Source organism: Quercus robur, chromosome 8 (genome assembly GCF_932294415.1).
Source record: "Quercus robur chromosome 8, dhQueRobu3.1, whole genome shotgun sequence".
In the NCBI taxonomy this organism is placed as follows: Eukaryota; Viridiplantae; Streptophyta; class Magnoliopsida; order Fagales; family Fagaceae; genus Quercus; species Quercus robur.
In genome coordinates this window covers 28510004-28532269 of record NC_065541.1, presented here as the reverse complement: position 1 = coordinate 28532269, position 22266 = coordinate 28510004, and the positions used below count along the sequence as shown (strand labels likewise).

General features: G+C 32.8%; 1 protein-coding gene across 3 annotated transcripts; it reads left to right on the top strand.

Annotated features, from left to right (window-relative positions):
• The first annotated feature begins 2417 nt into the window (after nt 1–2417).
• LOC126695119 (probable LRR receptor-like serine/threonine-protein kinase At1g53430) lies at nt 2418–21477 on the top strand. 3 transcript variants are annotated; one of them, XM_050391755.1, is made up of 24 exons: nt 2418–2695; nt 6615–6795; nt 10625–10696; nt 11423–11491; nt 11602–11673; nt 11756–11827; nt 12482–12553; nt 12636–12707; nt 12814–12885; nt 12984–13055; nt 13159–13230; nt 14425–14493; nt 14634–14702; nt 14878–14940; nt 15107–15145; nt 15243–15292; nt 15407–15768; nt 15938–16136; nt 16215–16349; nt 17995–18113; nt 18245–18455; nt 18954–19191; nt 19858–20008; nt 20239–21477. In XM_050391755.1, exons 1-24 carry the CDS (start codon nt 2581–2583, stop codon nt 20671–20673), a joined length of 3081 nt encoding a protein of 1026 aa, XP_050247712.1. In that variant the 5' UTR covers nt 2418–2580; the 3' UTR covers nt 20674–21477. The 3 variants fall into 3 exon arrangements, with proteins under 3 accessions (XP_050247712.1, XP_050247713.1, XP_050247714.1); XM_050391757.1 differs by having other exon boundaries at nt 2422–2695; nt 6685–6795; XM_050391756.1 differs by lacking the exon at nt 14425–14493.
• The last annotated feature ends 789 nt before the right edge of the window (nt 21478–22266 follow it).

The window sequence follows — 22266 nt, the reverse complement described above, 5'->3', positions numbered from 1 at the left end:
CCTTTGTTTTTGGGATCATTTTCTCACAAGAGGTAATTAAAGAAAAGAAATTATAGAATGGATGTTACTTATGCCTAGATATCGGATAAATGGATATTGATCAGACCTTTTCAATTGCAGCCAATAAATTATTACAAATAATTTTGACAACTTCAGGAGAAAAAGAGATAACCTAATTTTCTTTTTAGTCACTGTTTTTAGTTTTCTGAGAAGATACATTATTTGGGATAGAAATATAGAAAGAAAAAATTGAATTATTAAAAGGAAGCTTATTTATTTATTCTAAGTGTTCTACATTTGATTTCTCTCTCTCTCTCTCTCTCTCTCTCTTTTTACAAGATAAAATTTCTACTCTAGCCTAATCTAAGTGTATATGTGTGTGAAGCTCACTCTTAGAGACTTGAACTCCAACCCTTACCCCCCACACTCCACAATCATTTATACTTGTGGAGTAACCACCGCACCAAGGGTGCGTGGTGGTTACATTTGATTTCTTAAACATGCCTGCTTCCACAATGATTTATGGTGGAAGCAATGATTTATGGTCATTCATGTGAGTGATGTTTAATGCACTTGAAATCAAAGAGCACTTGAAAACAATATAATTTGAAATAGAAAATGCTACTAGGCGTGGTGACAAAAGTATGGTCATTTTTTTAAGGTTCGAAGCATATTTAAGTAATTTTTTAGGTTATAGGGTCATTTCGATCATTTTTTAGGTTTCAGTGTCATTAAGGTATTTTTTAGGTTCTAAGGGTCTTTTGGTAATTTTAAAGGGTTTCGAAAGTATTTTGGTCATTTTTAAGTTTTAGGGGGTATTTTTGGTCATTGTTTTAGGTTTTTTGGTTACTTTGATCATTTTTTATGTTTTAGGGTAATTTCAGATATTTTTTTAGGTTTTAGGGTGATTTGTCATTTTTTAGGTTCTAAACGCAACAGTACCAATTACTTCCATTTCAGAATTACTCAGTCCCAAATTTACCCCAATTAAAAAGATAATTACACAAATTTGTCATTAAATAATTAATGTTTGATTATCTAATTAATTAAGTGTGTACAACCTTACCATAAGTTGTAGTCCTAGCCAATCAAATTATGACACGTCATTAATTTCAAATTAATTATAATTATAACCGATTGGAATCAATTATTTATAATTACATAAAGTCGAACTCAATTTGGGATAGTGCATCTCGGCCATTAAAACTTGATTTGATGATATCTTTCAATCTAATGGCCTGATTAAGGCTTAGGACCAGCCAATTTGATCGTTACAACATCAAGATCATTTTGATGAAACAAAATTAAGGATCTAATGGCCAAAATTAAGATGCCCATTTTCTAAGGTGAAATTACTTTTTATCCCTTCAAGTGAGGTTAAATGTGGGTTGCAAAATGGGGTGTCAACATTCACAAGTTTGAGTTTTAAAAAGGTGGTAGATCACTAATTATTTCTCAAATAGTCGTAGAACTCTAATAATTTCGGCCAAATATGGTATTTGGCCATTTTAACCGATTTCGGGAGGTATTTGGAAGTTTCGGGATATATTTTATCATATAGAGTATATTTTAATTATTTTGGTGGTTCCAAGGGTATTTTGGTGTTTTTAGTAGTTTTGGAGTATTTTAGAGTCGGGTGATTTTAGAAATAATACTTAGGTCATGCTTGGATCTATTTTATATATATAACAATACTCGGATCTAATTGAGTACCCAGTTAAAACCCAATTAACATAAGTGTTAATAGAGCTTAATTGGATTAATATCCATTTGACCCAATTAATAATTGGGTGCGTTTGAGTCATATTTAAGTAGATGGATAAATGAGTTTAAGTTGATTTTGTCACCATTAAAAAAGAATGGGTTTTATCTTAAAAAAAAAAGAAAAAAAGAAAAAGACTGGGGTTGGTTACTTTGTGGAAAAAGCGGAAACCGCAAATAAAAGGAAGAGATTAATTCTATAAGGACGTAGTGTAAAACTTATGTTTTACCCCTCAAATCCTAATATGCTACATCATCTTATCATATATTTAAGAATAAACACAATCACACTCAATCAATTCTAATGCTCATATATAAATCCAACCAAATTGGGAATTTATCGAGGTGTTATTAGGTGTGGTAGGATGTATTGAATTTTAAGTAAAATACTAATATGACAATTATTTATTGGATGATGTAAAATATGAACTTTACACCCTATTCTTATAAAATACCCTATTCTTATAGAATTTAATGAAAATCCGGTTACTTCGGTCGTATTGGTAAAAAGGCAGACAAAGAAAGATATTCCACTTCGGCGGCTTCCATTTCCATGGATTGGGATTGAGGTTTATAATTTTATTAAATATTAAAGTTGTAAACGCAACAGTACCAATACCAATACCTTTTCTATTACTGCTTTTGATCTTTCCTTAGTCCAACTTAGCCACGTATCTTTTTAAACGCAACAGTACCAATAACTTTTTCCATTTCCAGGCGGTGCCTTTGTCTCTTACTCTTTCCCTCCAACTTCTCTCTCTTTATGTATTTATAGGAGTGCTGTGGCATTTTAAGTAGTATTTTTATCAGAGGAAAACGATGGGACTTGGGATTTCAGAATCCAAGGTTGTCTATGTTGTTGTTCTTGTCATTTTCGTTTTGAATTGCTTCATCCAGTTTGGAACGGACGCTCAAACTTTGCCACAAAATGAAGGTATGTACTTTCCCACATAACACTAATAGTCTCTAACTGAACAATTTGTTCTCCTGTGCTTAATCTTATGTTTTTTTACCCTTTTTTGCTGAATCTTATGTTTTTTAGTCTTAGTACGCTGTTTTCTTTTCCGTGAATACAATTTCTTGCGAATTGTGTTTGATTTTCCACTATTCTTCTTATGCCAGTTTCTTGAAAGACTTTTCTGTGTTTTCTACTGGTAAAACAAATTAATCGAGTGAATTGCTCCTCGAATTTAATCGATTTGTATTTTAAATTTCTAGTGATCCAAGAATTCTATAGAAGGAAACTATTACGAAATTTTGGCATAAGTGTTTCTGTTCTTTTCTTGAATTTATGTTTTGTCTATGCAATCAACCATTGGGTTATTATGGAAATGTTTTCCTCCAAATCACGATGGAAGAATCTCCTTTCGTAAATGACCATCTAATTTATATGATTATATGCTCATGAATTTCCATCTCAAAAAAAGAAAAGAAAAAAAATTATATATAAATATATATATATATATATATGTTGACAATTTACTAGTATCTGTATATGACCATTTATTTTTTTACATGTATTTGAAGTGATTTGATTAAGAAAAAAAGTTCTTCTCCAAACTAATCTGGGGAGAAATTTTTCAAATTTTTCATATATTTTTTTTTTAGGTATGAATTTTAAAAATTTAATTGATGAATTTCATGTTTCTGTTTGTAGAATTTTTTCCAAACTAGTTCGAAGGATTAATATCACTTTCTTTTTGGGGTTTTGGGTGGCTTCTCAACCAAAAAAAAAAAAATAATGTCCAGCACGGCCGTCCTTATCTACAGGTGGGGTCCATTTTGTGGTCTACTTTTAGAGATATCAACTTTTAACTACATGCATTAATTTTTTTGCATTGCATGGTGATGGTCCTCCATTTCTGTCTGGGCCTGGCTTACTGGGATATTTAATATTTAATTAATTTATACGGTCAAATGTCAGATTATTTATTTGACCTGTGCCTTATGACATTATTATTATTATTTTTAAATTATATAATTTTCTTTGATGGGCAAGGAAAGGAAAATTGTTTCTTTAATAAGGTAAGGTTATTTCCTTTAAACCAAAAAAAAAAAAAAAAAGGTAAGGTGAATATCTTTATTATATATAATAGTATTTTTTGATCATGTAAGTAAGTGCATTAAGGTCCTGAAATAGTTGTCCAATTTAGGGCAATATGGTCATAAATTGAACAGTTCTTTTCAATGGTTGTTACATTAAAAAAAAAAAAAAAAACGCGTGGAGGTCTGTTTTCAGCAAAAAGTTAAATATATTGTTTCCAAAGAGACACGAGTATTAGATTATTAAGATTTAAACAAGAAAAATGGTTGCAAAAAAAAAAATATATATATATATATATATATTGGGAATAAAAATGTGAGGGTGGTGGTATACAGTCTATATCTTAAACATTATTGGTCTTAATTATATAGGTTGAATTGAACCCGAGGAAAGGAAATTATATGTATATGAGATATTGTCCGTAGCAATAATAATTGCGCTTGGTGATGCGTGTCATTTGTCAATGGATAGGAAGATTAATTGTGCCATCTAGCTGTTGCTTGCGCAAATTACTCTGGTTGGCTCTAGCTAGTCGAGTCAAGGTCCGGGACATTATTTGTGTGCTCACAGACATTATTATTATTATCACTCTCTTTCTCCACTTGATGTGTATTGTTCTTTTGTGTTTTATGGTAACATATTCTTTAGCTTGTGTTGTTTCCAAAATTGGCCATCAGAATAAGAATATGACAGGGTCCTCAATTTCCCATATCTTCTTCTTTTATTTATTGGGACCCTCTATTATTGTTCCCTGTCTCTCAATAATGAAATTCTTCTTCACTTTCATTGGATGGGCTCATCTCTTTCAAAACTTTTATGCCCTGAGAAGTGAGAACCAAAAACTGTTAATTATCAGCAATATGTCTATTGAATGAGATACGATCCTGGTCCCTATTACCTATTACTTATTACTGCTGAAACTTTTTTTTTTTTTTAAATAAATTTTTTAAAGTCATTATGTAACGATTAATATGACCATTCACATTTACTTTTTGAGTAATTTTATTGACACAAATGATTTTACAACATTTTTACAAACTATTGTTGTAACCAATTCTTACTTGTTCTATCTAGTCCTATCATTAACATTATTTTTTACACCTACTAATACCTACTCATCACATTAATAATTTTTTTTTTTTAAAATATTGTAAAATAGTTTGTAACTTTAACATTTTCCCTATATTTATTGTAAAAATATTGTAAAATAGTTTTATATGTAGCATTGCTTTTAATTTATTTAAATAAGTAATATTATCATTAAATAAATGATTTCATTTAATGTACACATCGATTTATTAGGAAAATTCAATCTATTTATGTAAGTTGGTTGGAGGAATATTCAATATAATTAATAGAAGTAGGAAATATAATAATTCCAGACACACACCTAATTTCATAATTTGTTGACTTGTGTGAATGTTGGACCCTTTCTGCATAAATAGACTCACTACTTTTCGTCAACTACTCACAATTACACAAATTAGTAAGTTGTGAAATTAGGTGTGAGAATGGTTATGTTATGTCCATACGTAGTCTTGTAGGAAATAATTTGGTTGGCTGGTGATATTAAATGAATTTAAATTTCTTTTTCTTTTTTGGCTTGGATCACTTTAGAGAACTTGAACTTGGCATCAATTAATTTGATTTTTGTTGACTTGACTAGATTTTGTTAGACCGGTATTAATTCCTTGTTTTCTTTCATATATATATTTTTAATAAATGTAAACTGTTATTAATTTTCTTGCAATATGATTATGCTTGACATTATAGCTTGATGTTCCAACCGCTATATTGACTATCATGGCCAACATATATCTTTTGGTCAGATCAGGAATAAAAAAAAAAAAAAAAATTGTTATTTAATTTAGTTGTAAGTTCTAATTAGCTTAATTAGTAAAATCTCTGATGGTTGTATAAGAGATTTGAGATTCAATTCCTATCTACACCAAAATGATATCTTGGTTTGATGATAAAGAGATATCATTAGGAGCGGACGCCATAGGTTGAAATTCTCTCTAAAAAAAAAAAAAAAAGTTTTTGATGATGTGATATACTAACATGTCAAAGATTAATGTGTATCAAAAAAAAAAAAAAAAGAGTCAAAGATTTGTTTGATTATTAAGCATGTTGGAATTGAAATTTGAAATGACACTAATTATTAGCTTAGTCTATAGAGAAAGGATGTAAGAAAGGGTGTGACTACGTATATTTCATTTGGGTTTATTAAATAAAAAGAAACAATTACAATGTACCCACTCTTGTTTGATTCTATTACAATTTAGTACACAAACTTTCAATTATTACACAAACTTTTGTCTTTCAGAAATTTTAAATTTGGATAGAATCCAAACCAAAATGTAGCAATTCACTTTATAAATTAAATTGTGATAGGGTCAAACTATAAAATATGAATTGAAATTTACTCAAATAAAAATATGGTGTTTTAACTTTTATAAGAGTTAGATAAAAAGCGGATCATACTTGGATTCTTTCTTTACTTTGCGACCCAATGGATTACTTTCTTTTGGGACCCAGTGATATGCATTCACAAAGACGGATGTTATTATTGAAGAATATGTACAGACGGTAGTTATATAAACACTCGCATGTCATATTGCTTCTTAGATAACTGTGCTAAATAATATATGTTTTTTTTTATTTTTTTTTTAATAAGATGATTATAACAAGTTTTTGGCTTTTGGTTTCCTTTTTCACTTGGATGTTGTCTAATTTTTTTAATTTTTTTTCTATAACTTCCTTAATACGTATATAAATGCATATTACTAATTGACTTTGTATCTAACAGTGAAAGCTCTTGAAGCAATAAACTCAAAATTAAAAAACCTAAATTGGAAGATCAATGAAAATTTCTGCAGTACTAAGGGAAGTGTCAACAGATTCATTACAGAAGACATGCTAAGCAATGTCACATGCAACTGTTCTCTCAGCAGTGGCACTGTTCAGTCTGTTTGCAGCATCACTCACATGTATGAGCTTTGTTTTTCTTTCACATTCTCTAATTTTTTCTTGATAATAATGCACATAAAATGTTTACAAATATCTATTTGTGCAGTTCATTTATGGCTAGATTCTAGAAAATAGTTTGCAAATATTTTAGCTTGATGCTTTACTAATTGATACAATAATAGTAGTTACAGACAAAAAATGGTAGGTTACACACAACTTGACCTTTGATTATCAATAATATTGCCTTTGGAATGAGATCATGACGTCTTCTCTCCCCCTCACCAACTTCTCACCCTCCACCACCACCACCACCACCACCACCACAAACCTCTATGCCATCTCTTCAAATATTAGAGAACAAACTGCTGTTTGCTAGAGGGGGAACACCGCTAATGTGATCAGGCCAAAGCGGATATTGAGAGAATTATGTTGATGAAGGGAAAATAGTTGGAGACAATATTCTCAACTACTATGTTCGAAGGAAAGGGATAAAAATACAAATTTCTTTAATAGACTTGCAAACTCTCATCGCTACAACAACATCATAGGGCGATTAGTGGTGGATAGGGGAAGATCATTAATCAGGATACCATCAAAGAGAAGATAGTGGATTTTTATAAGACTCTTATTCAGACTCTATAGTTCGTAGGCCTTTGTTGGATGACTCTTTATTCAGAGTCTATAGTTCGTAGGCCTTTGTTGGATGAGATTTTTTTATTTTTTATTTTTTGGGAAGATGATGTGTGTAGCTAGCTGGAAAGATGTTTTACAAAGGATGAGGTGTTTGAGGTAGTATCCAATATGAATGGGGATAAAGCTCCAGTCTTGATAGGTTCACGATGACTTTTTTCCAATCCTGTTAGGGTATTCTGAAGGGAGGTATTATGAAGGTAATTCATTATCTCCATGCTCATGGTAATTTTGAAAAAAATCTCAATGTTACCTTCATCACTCTAATCCCAAAAAAACCTGGGGCAGTGGAGATTAAGGATTTCCAGCTGATTTGTCTGATTATTGGGTCTATAAGATCCTAACAAAGGTTTTGGCCATTAGGCTTGAAATTGTGCTTGATAAAGTGGTGCCTGAGCCTCAAAATGCTTTTGTCAAAGAGTGACAGATTTGAACTCAGTGTTGATTGCCAATAAATGCTTAGATAGTTACCTTAAATCAGGATTACCGGGAGTATTGTGCAGCAGACTTGGAGAAAGTGTATGATCATGTGCATTGGAATTTCTTGTCATATATGCTTTGACGGTGTGGGTTTGGTGCTTAATGGAGGTAGTGGATATTCTGGTGTATTTCCATGGTTCCATTTTTGGTGCTTGTGAGTGGTAGTCAAGGTGGATTCTTTGATAGTTCACGGGGATTGAGACAGGGAGACCCTTTATCCCCCACACTTGTTTGTTATTGTTATGCCCTTAGCCAAATGTTTGAGAGGGCTAGGTTTAGCAACTTTATTTTAGGTTTCTCAGTGGGCAGAAGTGCCTAGAGACGTTTAGAGATTTCTCTTCTCCTCTTTGTAGATAGTACTTTGATTTTTTATGGAGCAGATCCAGAGTAAATTTGGCATTTGGAACCAGTTTTTTTTTAGTTTCAGATTATTTTAGGTCTAAAGATAAATTTTGGGAAATCTAAATTGGTTCCAGTTGGTGATGCTCTCAATGTAGAAGCTTTGGTTGGTATTTTAAGATGCAAAGTAGCTAAGTTACCTATGACCTATTTGGGTGTTTCCTTAGGTGCCACTTTACAGCAAAAGAAATTTGGATTGGTGTGTTGGAGAAAATGGAGTGGTGATTGGTTGGGTGGAAAAGATTATATCTTTCTTAGGGGGGCTCTATCACTTTAATATAGAGCACCTTTTCCAGCCTGCCTACCTTCTACTTATCTCTGTTTCCTATCTCGGTGAATATTGCTAGACATATTGAAAAATTACAAAAGGATTTTGTGGGTAGGATTAGGAGATTAGTTTAAGTATCACTTGGTAAAGTTGAAGATGTGTACTAGTTCAAAATGGGGGATTGGGTGTTCAGGATTTGGTTTTATTTAACAAGTCTTTGTTGGGGAAATGATTGTGGAGATAGCTATGGAAAGGAATGCCTTGTGGAGAAGGGTAATTGATGCTAAATATGGTAGCAGGTTGGGTTGGTGTTCTCATAGTGTGCAGGGCCCTATAGGGCTGGTTTGTGAAATTATATCAGGAAGGGGTGGGATGATTTTTATCCTTGTATCATCTTTAAGATGGGGGGTGGTTCTTCTATTAGATTTTGGCATGACCTTTGGTGTGAGGGACTTCCTTTGGAAAATATTTTCTCAGAGCTTTACAATATTGCTAGTAACAAGGAAGCTTCAATGGCTGAGTTGCTATTATCTTCCAGGGTACTTTCCATTGGAATATTAGTTTTATTCATCTAGTTCAAGATTGGGAGTTAGAATCAGTTGCCTCTTCTGTGGACATTATATATGCAGGTCCTATGAGAAGGAATGGGGTGAATAAAATGTGTTGGAAATTTTCTCCTCCATGTGTTTTTAATGTTCTCTCTTATTATAAACCTTTACAACCTCTGATCACCTATTCTTTTGAAACTTTTTGTGAAAACCAAAGGTGCCTACAAAGGTCAGTTTCTTTACTTGGACAGCAGCATTAGGGAAAATTTTAACCATTGATAATTTAAGGAGGCGAAAACTGGTGGTGATGGATTGGTGTTGCATGTGTAAGAGGAACAGGGAGACTAGTGATCACTTACTTCTACATTGCCAATAGCTCAAGAGTTATGGAAATGGGGTTCATTGGGTCATGCCGCATAGTGTTGTGGAACTTATAGCAAGTTGGTTAGGCAAGTTTAATAGACTCATAATAGAGGTGCTTTGAAGCATGATCCCTCATTGTCTTATGTAGGTCATATAGAGGGAAAGGAATAAAGGGGATGAAAGATTGATTCATGAGTTGAAGCTCTTTTTCTTTTAGACTTTGTTTGAATGGGCAAATACTTTGGGTGTTGTTACTTTTATTTTTCTTCCTGATATGCTTGATATTTGTACTTTCATTGTTGTTTAGTGTTTTTTTTTTTCTTTGTTGCCTCGTAGCACATTGCCTGTGTGCCTTGTTTTGTCTTTTTTTTTTCCTTATACTTTTTTCAATGAAGTTTATTACTTAGCAATATATATATATATATATATATATAATGAAATGGAGCCTATGTATTAAGTGATGGAAACAAATTGGATTACCCAGTACTTGAGCCTATATATATACTTGTTGCACGTAAAATACACCATCGCGCAACAGGATGGCAAAAACTTATTTTGATGGGGAATTTCTGGACTGAACTGATGCAGTGCATCATAGCTACCTGGCTTGTTTATTCTAGTACTTGAGCTTTAGTAATAATTAACAAGCTTGTACTAGTTGTAACAAAGGTTGTTTAGGATAAGCTAGGAGCCTAATTAGTTACATAGGAGCCTAGTTAGTTGCACATGGGCCAGGAGCCTATGGCTTTAAACTAGCTAATAGCATGCATCCTTATCTAACTATAAATAGGCAAGCAAGTGTAATCTGTATTTGGTTTAGATAATCCAATACAAGTGTAAACTGAGAGGTATTTTTCAAAAGTGTGTCTATTGAAGAGTTGAAACACCCCTAGCCTACTTTAAGCAACTTAATCTTTCCTTTGTCCCTCCAACGAAGTTCCTAATCTCACCCACCATCATAAAGCTTCAGTAGATTTAAATCAAATTTGAAAAGTTAATTAAACTGGTAGTCTCTGTATATGCTGATTTTTATTGCATTTCAGTTTCTTATTCTCTTTGTCTCAATTATTTTTATGCTTTTTTCTTTATTTGCTATGACAGTCAGTTGAAGCGTCTTAATCTAAGCGGAGTTCTACCAGCTGATTTTGGAAATCTTATTAATCTGCAAGAACTGTAAGAGAAACATTCGTGTTTTTTTGCATTTAAGAAGTCAATTAACCTCATCATATTATCATTTTTGCTGAATTTTCCATAGAGATTTTTTTATTAAGAAGAGTAGTTATTGAGGTGTTCACACATTCTTCATTTATTCTATACACTACCATATTTCTCATAGGATTCCAGTCGGCTTTCTTAGAACTTGTAAAAATTAAGAGCATTACTTGTTATTAAATTGATGATGATATGGCAAACTACCATTAAAACAACAGAAACATTTAATTGGATACTCAAAAACCAGCTAAGCGTATATAATTCTACCAGACAGGTTTGTATATATCTTCTAGATTTAGTTGCCAAGTCCAAGTACGCACTAATGCAACATGCCAACCATATTGTATTAACCATGAAAAATACTTCTATGTTTTCTGAGTAGATATTCACATTAATACAATCATTAAGGAACTTGGTGTGCCTTTTCCAAACAATATGTAGTCCATTTTAGGGGGTGTTTGGTAGTGTATTTTGAACAACAATTTTCAGTGTTTAAATAATATTACACGTATTTCTACACATTTTTTCACTTACACGTATTTCTAAAAAATACAAACAACGTTACTATAACAACATTAACAAACAAACCCTTATATTTCAGTAAATTTTGACTTCATCAAAGATTGCCCTTTTGCCTTATGACCTCGAAATTGAGAAAGACCAAATGATTTTTTTTTCATTTAACAGTGATCTCAGTTTCAACTACATCAGTGGATCAATTCCTTCTAGTTTCTCTCAGCTCCCTCTTGTCATTCTGTAAGTTACTTTTTGCATTTGTATCTATGAGAGGCTTTATTATTTGCCATATAGGTGTTGACCAAAGGGGTCAAGAGGTTGGTCATTTCCTAACAGTTGGTATTCTGCAGGTCCCTTTCAGGAAATCGGTTAAGTGGTAAAATTCCTAATGGAATTGGTGAGATTGGTTCACTTGAGGAGCTGTAAGTCTTGACGTAGATTTTATTGCTTAATTAAACAAAGAATGGTGTACAACTTGGGTTACAGTTTAAGTTGCATTTATAGGGTTCTGGAAGCTAATCAGCTTGATGGACGTCTTCCTGAAAACCTAGGAAATTTGAGCAACTTGAAGAAACTGTAATACTTTTGCCTCTATTTTCCCTTTTAATTTCTTCTTTGTATTTATTTTTTCTGTTTTTTTCCCTCTCCCTGGGAAATAATCTTTCACTAATAATGCATTCTGGTTTAATAAGCTGCACTATCTTTTTTGCAAAAAAAGTGTTTTCTAATTCATAATGGGCAATGAATAGGCACTGAGTAGAACCATAGAAGATAATTGCTAAATATGATGAGCTAATTCATTGATTTTAACAATATCCAGGGGTCTGTAATCTTTCCTTACATTTCTTTTAACTCTACCAGTTTTTAACTTTTCTTCAGTTTGATACAGTAGTATGATTTTTAGGATGCAAATGCATTTTTTCAAGATAAATTCCTCAAACGTGCTGTTATTCATTTTCATGCAAAAGTATATCTCATTCAGATACTAGTATGTTTTTGTGTCTTCTCTGAGTTCAATGAAACTGAAGATTGTATTTGTCATTCATTTTGGATATTTCAAGTTTGAACTCATATCTGTACGGATGGCTATCTTGCTTTCGATGTCTTTTGTGACTCTGCCTTACACATAGTATCTATGTTGACCATCAGCACCTTGTTTTATAGGCTTCCACAATATTTTGCTGCCTTGCCTCGTGGAAATGCATGACTGAATATTTCTTTATCTTGCAGTGTTCTTAATGCAAACAATTTTACGGGCACAATACCAGAAACATTTGGAAAATTAACGAACTTAACTGATTTGTAAGTAATTCAATTTGACACGATTAGTGGACATATAGCCTTTAGAATACCAAAATTCCTAAACTTGAGATACTGCCTGCAGTAGGATAGATGGGACTGCAATATCAGGGAAGATACCTGGTTTTATTGGAAACTGGAGCAGACTTGATAGACTGTAAGTGTTGTGCTTAATTAATTTTATCTGCCATTTTTTTCCTCTTGAAGTTTTGACTTCAAAACTTTTTTTTTTTGTTATCTAAGGAAATATTAATCACTTGCAGTGATATGCAAGGCACGTTCATGGAGGGGCCCATCCCTGTCACCATATCCCTGTTATCAAATTTAACTGAGCTGTGAGTGCATGCTCCTTAGGTGGTCTTATACATTGGTACAAAATGTGAAATGTACGAAGGTGGCACACATTATTTTTCTAATCTTTCATGTTTGTCAGGAGGATATCTGATTTGAAAGGATTGAGTATTGGATTTCCTAATTTGAAGGATTTGAAAAAGTTAAAATATTTGTAAGTTATATTTTTTACTTGTTTCTTGCAACAAATAATCCTATGTAATTAACTTTTCAGTTTTGTTAACTTTCTGATTTTTGGTCTTATTCCTGTGCCTCAGGGTTCTAAGAAATTGCTTAATCACTGGTTTAATCCCAGGTTACATTGGAGAGTTAGAATCTTTGAAGCGATTGTAAGTTTCTTAAAATGGGTATACTCATAGAGACGTTTTACTTGGGAATTTCTTTTTCTATATCTAGTTTGATTACTTTTTTATGTTCTGGCTTCTGTCATTATGAGACATCTTATATGGTTTATTCTAGCAAGTGTTATGAAGTGACTTGAGAAGAAAAAAATGGAGTTTCAATTTGTTGTTGAAGTTGTTATTGATTGTCAACACTATTGCTCATTATTTTGAGATGATTGACTGCTACCAACATATAAACTTTGAGATTTTTATTCAATGAAAGAGAGGTCAGGTGGCATATGGATATCTAATATAGGTTCAATTCTATCAATAGGGAATTGAACACTTTTTTCCGTACTTATAGGGAAACCAAACACATAAAGGAATAAAGCATCACATTATTTCTAATATCTGCCTACTAATTAATCGACCAAACTTAGTGATATTTATCCTCTTTCCATGATAGAGGTTGGTTTGGGATTAACTTCTTGTTGATGTAATATGAGGGGTTAAGCATGTTAAGATTACTCTTTCTTCTTCTTCACACACCCCCCCCCCCCCCCCCCCCCCGGTCCCCCCACCCCAGTCCTTTTGTTCTTAGAGAAAGGAAAAAGGGTTGCTTGATTTATTTGCAATTATTTTGTATGCTATTTTTAGCAAGAGAGTTTCTTATTCTCATAAAAAGGAATCATGTAGCCGAAAATGAAATTGTTCTCCCTTTTAAAACTAGGTTAACTTTACCACAGTTTATCTATTTATTCCTCTCTCTCTCTCTCTCATTGAACTTTTCTTTCCAATATTTTTGCTTCTTGTTTCTCATTATGTTATCCATGGATAGAATATTTTATTTTGAGGACTTTGAGATACTAGAAGGACTTGTGGTGATCCAGTGGCAATTGAATCATTTCAATTCAAGAAATTCTACTGTTTATGCATTTTATTTTGAAATCTGCCTATTGCCTATATGTCACTGAATGAATGGTAATTTTTCTCAACATTTTATGGGAAAAAAGTGTAATGTTTACTACTAAACTTTGTGCTGATGGCTTTATTTCTGCAAGAAACTGCATTTTGGAGGATCAAATTTTTCCCGAATATGTTAGTACAACAAAATAAAATATAAATCTTGTTTAATGAATTGAATTCCATTTTCTGTAATTTATATATTTTTGATAATATGAGATTTTTATTTTCTTGTAGAGACCTGAGCTTCAATAATTTGAGTGGTCCAATTCCAGATACATTTTGGAATCAAAAGCTAAATGACATGTATGGCATAGAGCAAAAATTAGTTCAATTACGCAATATTTTGTGTTTAATTTATTTCTCAAATTGTCCCTGTTTGGATCCTTCATTGTGACTACTCATTTGGGAGGAAAAGACATGACACAAACATTTTATGGATGTAGGTACTTAACCAACAACTCATTAAGTGGAGAAGTGCCGAAATGGGTATTGGAGTACACCAAAAATAATTGGTAGGTCTAATTTAAGTCCAAAATCTTTATTTCATTAGGCTCTAAATTTGTCAATGTACTTGATTTTAATTGTGAGATCTTGTGTGAGTCATGTGTTTGAACTGTGAGCTCATTGAATTCTCATTCTTTCCCAGTTAAGAATTTTTTCATAATGTCATGATGAAATGTATTGCAGGGATATATCTTACAACAATTTTTCAGGGTCACCTCAGATTAATTGTGAGACACGATCACATGTGTAAGTTTCTTCTGTATTAAACACTTTTGTAGTCAAAACTTTTCCTAAAAAGGATGGAAAAAAAATCACTAATAATTCCTCTTAAATCAAGGCTAAGTAAAATGTAAAAATGACTAACATATTCATTATCTTTTAATGCCAACAATGTATCTTTATTATGAAACAGGAATTTGGTGTCCAGTTATTCATCTGTGGAGAGCAACTCGTAAGTTTTTTAACTTCCTAAGACACGTTTACTCTGCCTGCTCAAAATGCATCAAAAACAAAATTATTTGATTGGACCTAAACTTTTCAAATTCTAGAATTCCTTGGTGCTTGAAGAATGGCCTTCCCTGTTCCAAAAAAGCAAAACGTAAGTAAAGATACATATTAGATTGTGCTTTTATGAACTTTAGTAGTTTACTATTCAAGTTACTTGTGACACTGACGGAACTTTTGTATCACACACTTACTCTTATATCTGCAGATTATTCCTTGTTTATTAATTGTGGAGGAGAAAAAAAAAACTTTGAGGGGAATGAATATGAACAGGACATAATTCCAGATGGGCGATCACAATTTAGTTCTGTTTCTGAAGAATGGGGTTATAGCAGCACAGGAGTCTTCATGGGTGAGGACGATACTCCATACCGTGCACAAAATACATTTTCTCTAAATGTGACTGATATCTATGAGACAGCTCGAGTTGCCCCTTTATCACTTAGGTACTATGGCCTTTGCTTGCGAAAGGGAAGTTACAAAGTAAAGCTCCACTTTGCTGAAATAATGTTTTCTAATGACCAGACATTTAGCAGCCTGGGGAGGCGCATATTTAATGTCTCAATTCAAGTGAGTTGACGGAGGATTTCATGATTAAAATATAGCTTGTTATATGATGCCTTCCAAGATTTTCTTGGTTTGAACAGAGAAAGGATGTTCATCTTCTGGCTGGAGCTTGCAAGTTTTAATTTGACTTTTCCTTTTCCTTTTTAATTTTTTTAATTTTTATTTTTTCCAGGGAAAGTTGGAGTTGAAGGACTTCAACATTATGGAGGAAGCTCAAGGTGTTGGTATACCCATCATTAAGGAATTTGATGATGTTCTTGTAAGTGGTAGCACCATGGATATTCATTTTTACTGGGCAGGGAAAGGAACTACTGCCATTCCTGTCAAAGGTGTCTATGGACCTCTTATATCTGCCATTGAAGTGACACCAAGTAAGTTTTTCCTGCAATTTAGGATCTCTACCTTTTTTGTCATTAACTTGCATGTACGTAATTCCTCTCCTTTTGTAGACTTTGAAGTTGGTAGAGGCCTATCAGTTGGAGCTATTGTTGGCATTGTACTTGCATCATGTGTGATCCTTGTTTTGATTTTGGCGTTTCTTTGGATGAAGGGTTACCTAGGGAAGAAAGACCTTGAAGATAATGGTAAGATCAATCACATTTTTTTTAATAAAAAAAAAAGATATGGAGAAAGTACCATATAGGGACTTTTTGATGGTTACAAATTGCAAGTTGGAAATAGAATAAGAAGATGTGTCTTTTTTTTTTTTTTTTTTTTTTTTTTTTTTGTCATTAGCAGTTCATGGTCATTAACTACTCTTTCACTCATACATGCACTCACATATACACTACACAGATAAATGCTCCAGGATCTTTTTCTGTAGCTTTGGCATTCAAGCCAATCCACCACCTACACTCTTTCTCTCTCTCTCTCTCTACACACACACACACCAAAATACTAGATCTAGTGCCATAACAAATTTTAACTCCCTGAAACACTGTTTCTATATAAGAATGATAAATCATATATCAGTGTTTCTATATAAGAATGATAAATCATATATCAAACTACTGTATTGGAAAAATTGGGTACTATCATATAGTTTTGCTTCAGCTAAATTCACGAGTTGAGGATAAGCAGACTTGAACCACTAACATCCATCACATGGTAAATTGCTGCTACTCAGGCCTCCGACTAATTCTACCATAGAGGCCAATGATAGACAATAACTACCCCCAAACACAACTTACAACTTTCATCATATTGTGCCCTCCAAAGAGAAACTCTTCTCAAAATCTCAAAAACTGGTGTTGGGTTCGAATCCCATTTTAATTAAGGATTCTTGTGGTTCTAGAGGATCCAGTTACAGGAAAAAATCAAGGAACACTTTGCTCCATAATTGTATTATTGGCTAATAGAAGGTTCAGCTCTTTTAGCAATGCAGAAGGGCAACACTAGGCATAGGCATTGTACTGTGCAATGGTTAATTTATCGTGGGATCCTTATTCTCATTTCAACTTATATTTGGTATTGCCTATTCACAACTATGTTAAGTGTTTTTTGATATTATACATTGAAAAGATGATGCAAAATCAATGCTTGGCAAAGATTCATAATCCACTGTATTTTGGTTTAATTGATTTTTAACATTCTAATAGAAAGACATATCGATCCTTCTTTTTTATGGATGTGTGTTTTTCTATGTTCTTAACACTGTTTACCTTGTAGAAATACATTTTATCATAGCAAAAATATTGTTTTCATTCAAAAGTTTTCTTCAAGTTTGTTTTTTGTCCCTAATCTATTTAAACATTACACATTATGTCTTTCCATCCACTCTTGTTTTTATCATATTTGTCTAACTAGGTGGTACTATTTTTAGCATTAAAGAATTTGAGATGTTTGACCTAGGCCACTACATTTAAACAAAAAAAGAAAAAAAAAAAGAAAAAAAAGGAAAAGTACATACACACAAGGTGAACATGCAGTACGAAACTATTGGTTAAACGCATCGTATGAAAGATATTTTTAAAGTTCAGGAAGGAAAAGGTAATTTTATTCAATAGTTAAGGGACAAAAAAAAAAAAAAAAATCTTCTTGAAATTTGAGGTTGAAAGTGTAATGTTTCAATATTTTAGGGACATAAAAATAACTTATTAAAGTTTATAGCGAAAAACCAACTTCATGCAAACTTTTGTAATGAAAACAATATATTTGCCTTTTATCATCTATCCTTTCTATTATTCACTCTCTCTTGGAAATTTTCTAACTTCTTTTATCTTCTTACAGAACTATGTGGTCTAGATTTACAAACATGTTATTTTACTTTAAGACATATTAAAGCTGCCACTGGGAACTTTGACCTTGCAAATAAGATAGGTGAAGGAGGCTTTGGCCCAGTTTACAAGGTAATTATGGATTATTGATATTTATTATTGGTAGGTGTGATCACTTGCAACATTTTGGCCATGTTCACTAGTGTGAGTACTAATTCAAGATTGTAAAAATATGATTATGAAATTGCTTTTCTTGTTCTTAGGGTGTACTATCAGATGGTGCTTTAATTGCTGTTAAGCAGCTATCCTCCAAATCAAAGCAAGGGAACCGTGAATTTGTTACTGAGATAGGCATGATATCTGCATTGCAACATCCAAATCTTGTGAGGCTTTATGGATGTTGTATTGAAGGAAACCAGTTGTTACTAATATATGAATACATGGAAAACAATAGTCTTGCCCGTGCACTTTTTGGTAAGTCCTTCACTAACATCCATCTTTTTTATATGGACAAAGTTTAGTTACAAAATTGGTTGTAGCCTAAGGCTAAAACTTTACTCAATATCATTAACATTACTATATATTTTGAAAATATAATAATTGGATTGCATGTTCTTTACGTTCTTAATACATATATCAAATTTTGTGCCAATTAGATATTATTTACTAGGTAATCTATAAGTTTATGTCTTATGCGTAATTTTAAACTACAAAAAACTTGCAATTTAAACAATTTATTGATGACATGACTATTGATCTTTAATTTTCTAGAAATTTTGCAAGTATGGTGGATATAAGAAAAAAAATATAATCTAATGGTAGATTTGTCAAAATTCACTTTCAATAAAAAGATATTAAGTAAGGTTGTAGCCTTAGGTTACAACTAATTTTGTAGCTAAATTTTGTCATTTTTATATATATCAAGAGTAAGACTTATTGTTGAAAACTCTCTCCCTCGGTTTTGAATTTTAGGTCGTGAGGAGCACCAGCTACATTTGGATTGGCCAACAAGGAGGAAGATATGCTTGGGAATAGCCAGGGGGTTAGCTTATCTTCATGAGGAATCAAGGCTGAAAATTGTTCACAGAGACATAAAGGCAACAAATGTGCTCCTTGATAAGGATCTAAATGCCAAGATATCTGACTTTGGTTTAGCTAAGCTTGATGAAGAAGAGGAGACGCATATTAGTACACGAATAGCCGGAACAATGTGAGTTCTCTCTCTCTCCACCTATATTTAGCTTCTTGAAATACAACTGGTTTATGGTATAATAAATTTTAACATAGGTAATGAAAACAATACAAATAATCATGTGGATAGAGTGTTCCTCCAAATTGGGTTAGAAGAAAGTTCCTCCAACCCACTATGTGACAACATGAAAAACTATCCATGAGTAATTTTAGTTATATGAATTATTTAATATTCACATGACTTGTTTATATTATTTAATGAATCATGTGATTTAATACACGTAGATAGTCATTATATACAACCATGTAGCAAGTTGAAAGAGATTTCTCTAACTTGATTTGGAGAGAAATTTTGTCCATTATTTCTTGTTAAAAAAAAAATCATACCAGATGCTCAAAAACTCACACTTTTTGCGGGGTTGGACAGAGTACATTGGATTTAATATATAATGTGTATAATAAGAATTAACCAACAATGACTGAATTTTTATTTTGCCATTTAATATTGTAGCAGTGTTGTGATGTAATACATTGCACTTTCATTTTTATACTGTCTAATATGCAAGCAGAAAACCTTACACTTATATTTAGAAAATGTTTTAGATGTTTTTGTAATGGGATATTAGAAAGCCTCTCTTAGCTGGCACATATACTCACTACTCTAGTGCCATCTGTTTTTCTTCAGAGGTTATATGGCTCCTGAGTATGCAATGAGGGGTTACTTGACCGATAAAGCAGATGTTTATAGCTTTGGAGTAGTAGCTTTGGAGATTGTTAGTGGGAAAAGCAACACCAATTACAGGCCAAAGGAGGAGTTTGTTTATCTTCTGGACTGGGTAAATATTTATTCCATTCTTAGAGGATCCTTTTTTGTTAACAATTGTTACTGTTATATTTTCTTTACAATGAATAAAAGGTTGCTTAATTTGGGAAGATACAGAAATTCTTTTCTATCTTGTATTTGCATTAATATACTTTCATGCTTATCATTTTCTCTACTTACCAACTTGGCAAGTATGCATGACATCATGAGTGTTTATCTTTGCTCTTTTACATGAAATTGAAGGCCTATGTCTTACAAGAGCAAGGAAACCTACTCGAACTTGTGGATCCAAGGCTTGGTTCAAGCTACTCCTCTGAAGAGGCAATGAGGATGCTCAGCTTGGCTCTTTTATGCACCAACCCCTCTCCCACTCTCAGACCATTAATGTCTTCCGTAGTAAGTATGATTGAAGGAAAATGTGCAGTTCAAGCACCAATAATAAAGCGCAGTGAAACAAACCTGGATCCAAGGTTTAAAGCTTTTGAGAAGCTTTCACATGACAGCCAAACACACTTGAGCTCCACCTTTTTGCATGACAGTCAAACGCAGAGAGACATGTCAATGAATGGGCCATGGATTGATTCCTCATTTTCTGTCCAAAGTAAGGATGAGACCAGCGGAGACCATTCTTCATCAAGCAAGCTTCTTCAGGATCTTCATGACGTAAATTTAGAGTGATTGATGAATAAAGAAAAATACACAGGATTTTTTCCCCAATCAAATTGAATTCTTGGATTTGGCTCAACTGGGATTAGATTCTCTCTCTCTTATTTACAGATGGATTCTCTCTCTATTATTTACAAATGGATGGACATGATATATTATGTAATATATATAAACATGTAATATGCTAGTCAGTAATTCGGGTAAGTACAAAAAAAATTATGATCTTTTTTCTCTGTTTTAAGAATTTATTATGATTTTATTTGTATGTAGAACAATTTGGACTAGGATGTCCAACAATTTGAACAATAAGGGTGCTATGCATGTGGTTCTTAGGCCAAGGTGTACTTCCCACGGATTTTTGGTGAAACCCGAAAAGGCCCATCTTGCACCCACAATACCCTCAATGGGAACTTTGTGAGGGAAGGAGGAAATTTTCCCTTTTTTGACTTTACTGAACCTGGGATGGATAAAAGGGCAGGATGTGTCCTGGTTGGAAGATATTCTTTGAAGAGAAACTCACTTTTAAGGAAAATTCTAGGGTGGTGATTGAGGAGGTTCAAGAAGAAATTGACTGGATGGACTACTTGTATGCTAAAACAATGGCAACACTGTTGACACTAAGATAGAGAGGGACATGCTAGCCATCATTTGTGAGAGCCAAGTGATCTGCCTACATTCATCATGCCTACTGATGGGCATTCTAGCATTTGGACTTAGGTTGGTTTTTTCTAAAGTCATAGGAAAAATGTCCTATAACGCAAGTTTTGATGTACCTTTCAATATTTTTAATAAGATGAATTTTGATGTGTCCTATAATATTTAATTTTTGCAGTTAAATGATTCTAATGAATTTGAAAATGAAATTAATAAACAATTGGAAAGAAAAATTGAACCTATAAAACCAATGCTTGAAACTCTTAATTAGGAAAATTGTGAAAATCCACTCTTAATTAAAATTGGTTCCACTTTAAATCCACTAGAAAAGCAAGATTTGAAGGAACTTCTAATAGAATATCAAGAAGTGTTTGCATGGCCCTATTAAGATATTCCTAGCATAGATCACGAGATATAGCGCAACATTGCATTGATATGAATTCCCATATAGTGCTTGTGAAGCAAAAGTTAAGGCACATGAGAACTGAGTGGGTCCTTAAGATCAAAGGAGAGGTTACCAAGTAATTGAAAGTATGGTTCATCAAACCCGTACATCAAGTTGATATATTGTAAAATGATGAGTTAAAATAAATAAAGCAGGTTTAGGTGTGTTAAAATGACCTTTGCTAACATCTCCTAGGCAATGAATGGAAACAAAACCATCTATCTATAATCAATCAATATATATATAAAAACAGAGACCTTATGCATGTTTTGCCACGTGGCACTCTAAGCTTCTATTTAGTCTTTTTAACCTTTTTTTACATTAAAATTTTTAACTGTAACCCAATAATTTATAATAACTTATTTTTACTGTCACATATATGGCCTAAGGTTGACAATGACCAAACAATTGTAATCTTCTAAATATTGACCCAAATATGAATTTCCCATCGACATGTAGCTGAAAGGCTACAACCTTTGACCCACCCCAACTTTGAACCCCCACCA

What these genes read in the sequence shown, in the direction of transcription:
- LOC126695119 (XM_050391755.1), top strand. Translation starts at nt 2,581, where the DNA reads ATGGGACTTGGGATTTCAGAATCCAAGGTTGTCTATGTTGTTGTTCTT. An exon ending in CTTATTAATCTGCAAGAACT is followed by an intron (nt 10,697 to 11,422) that starts GTAAGAGAAACA and finishes TTCATTTAACAG; the next exon opens with TGATCTCAGTTTCAACTACA. An exon ending in TGGAGCAGACTTGATAGACT is followed by an intron (nt 12,708 to 12,813) that starts GTAAGTGTTGTG and finishes AATCACTTGCAG; the next exon opens with TGATATGCAAGGCACGTTCA.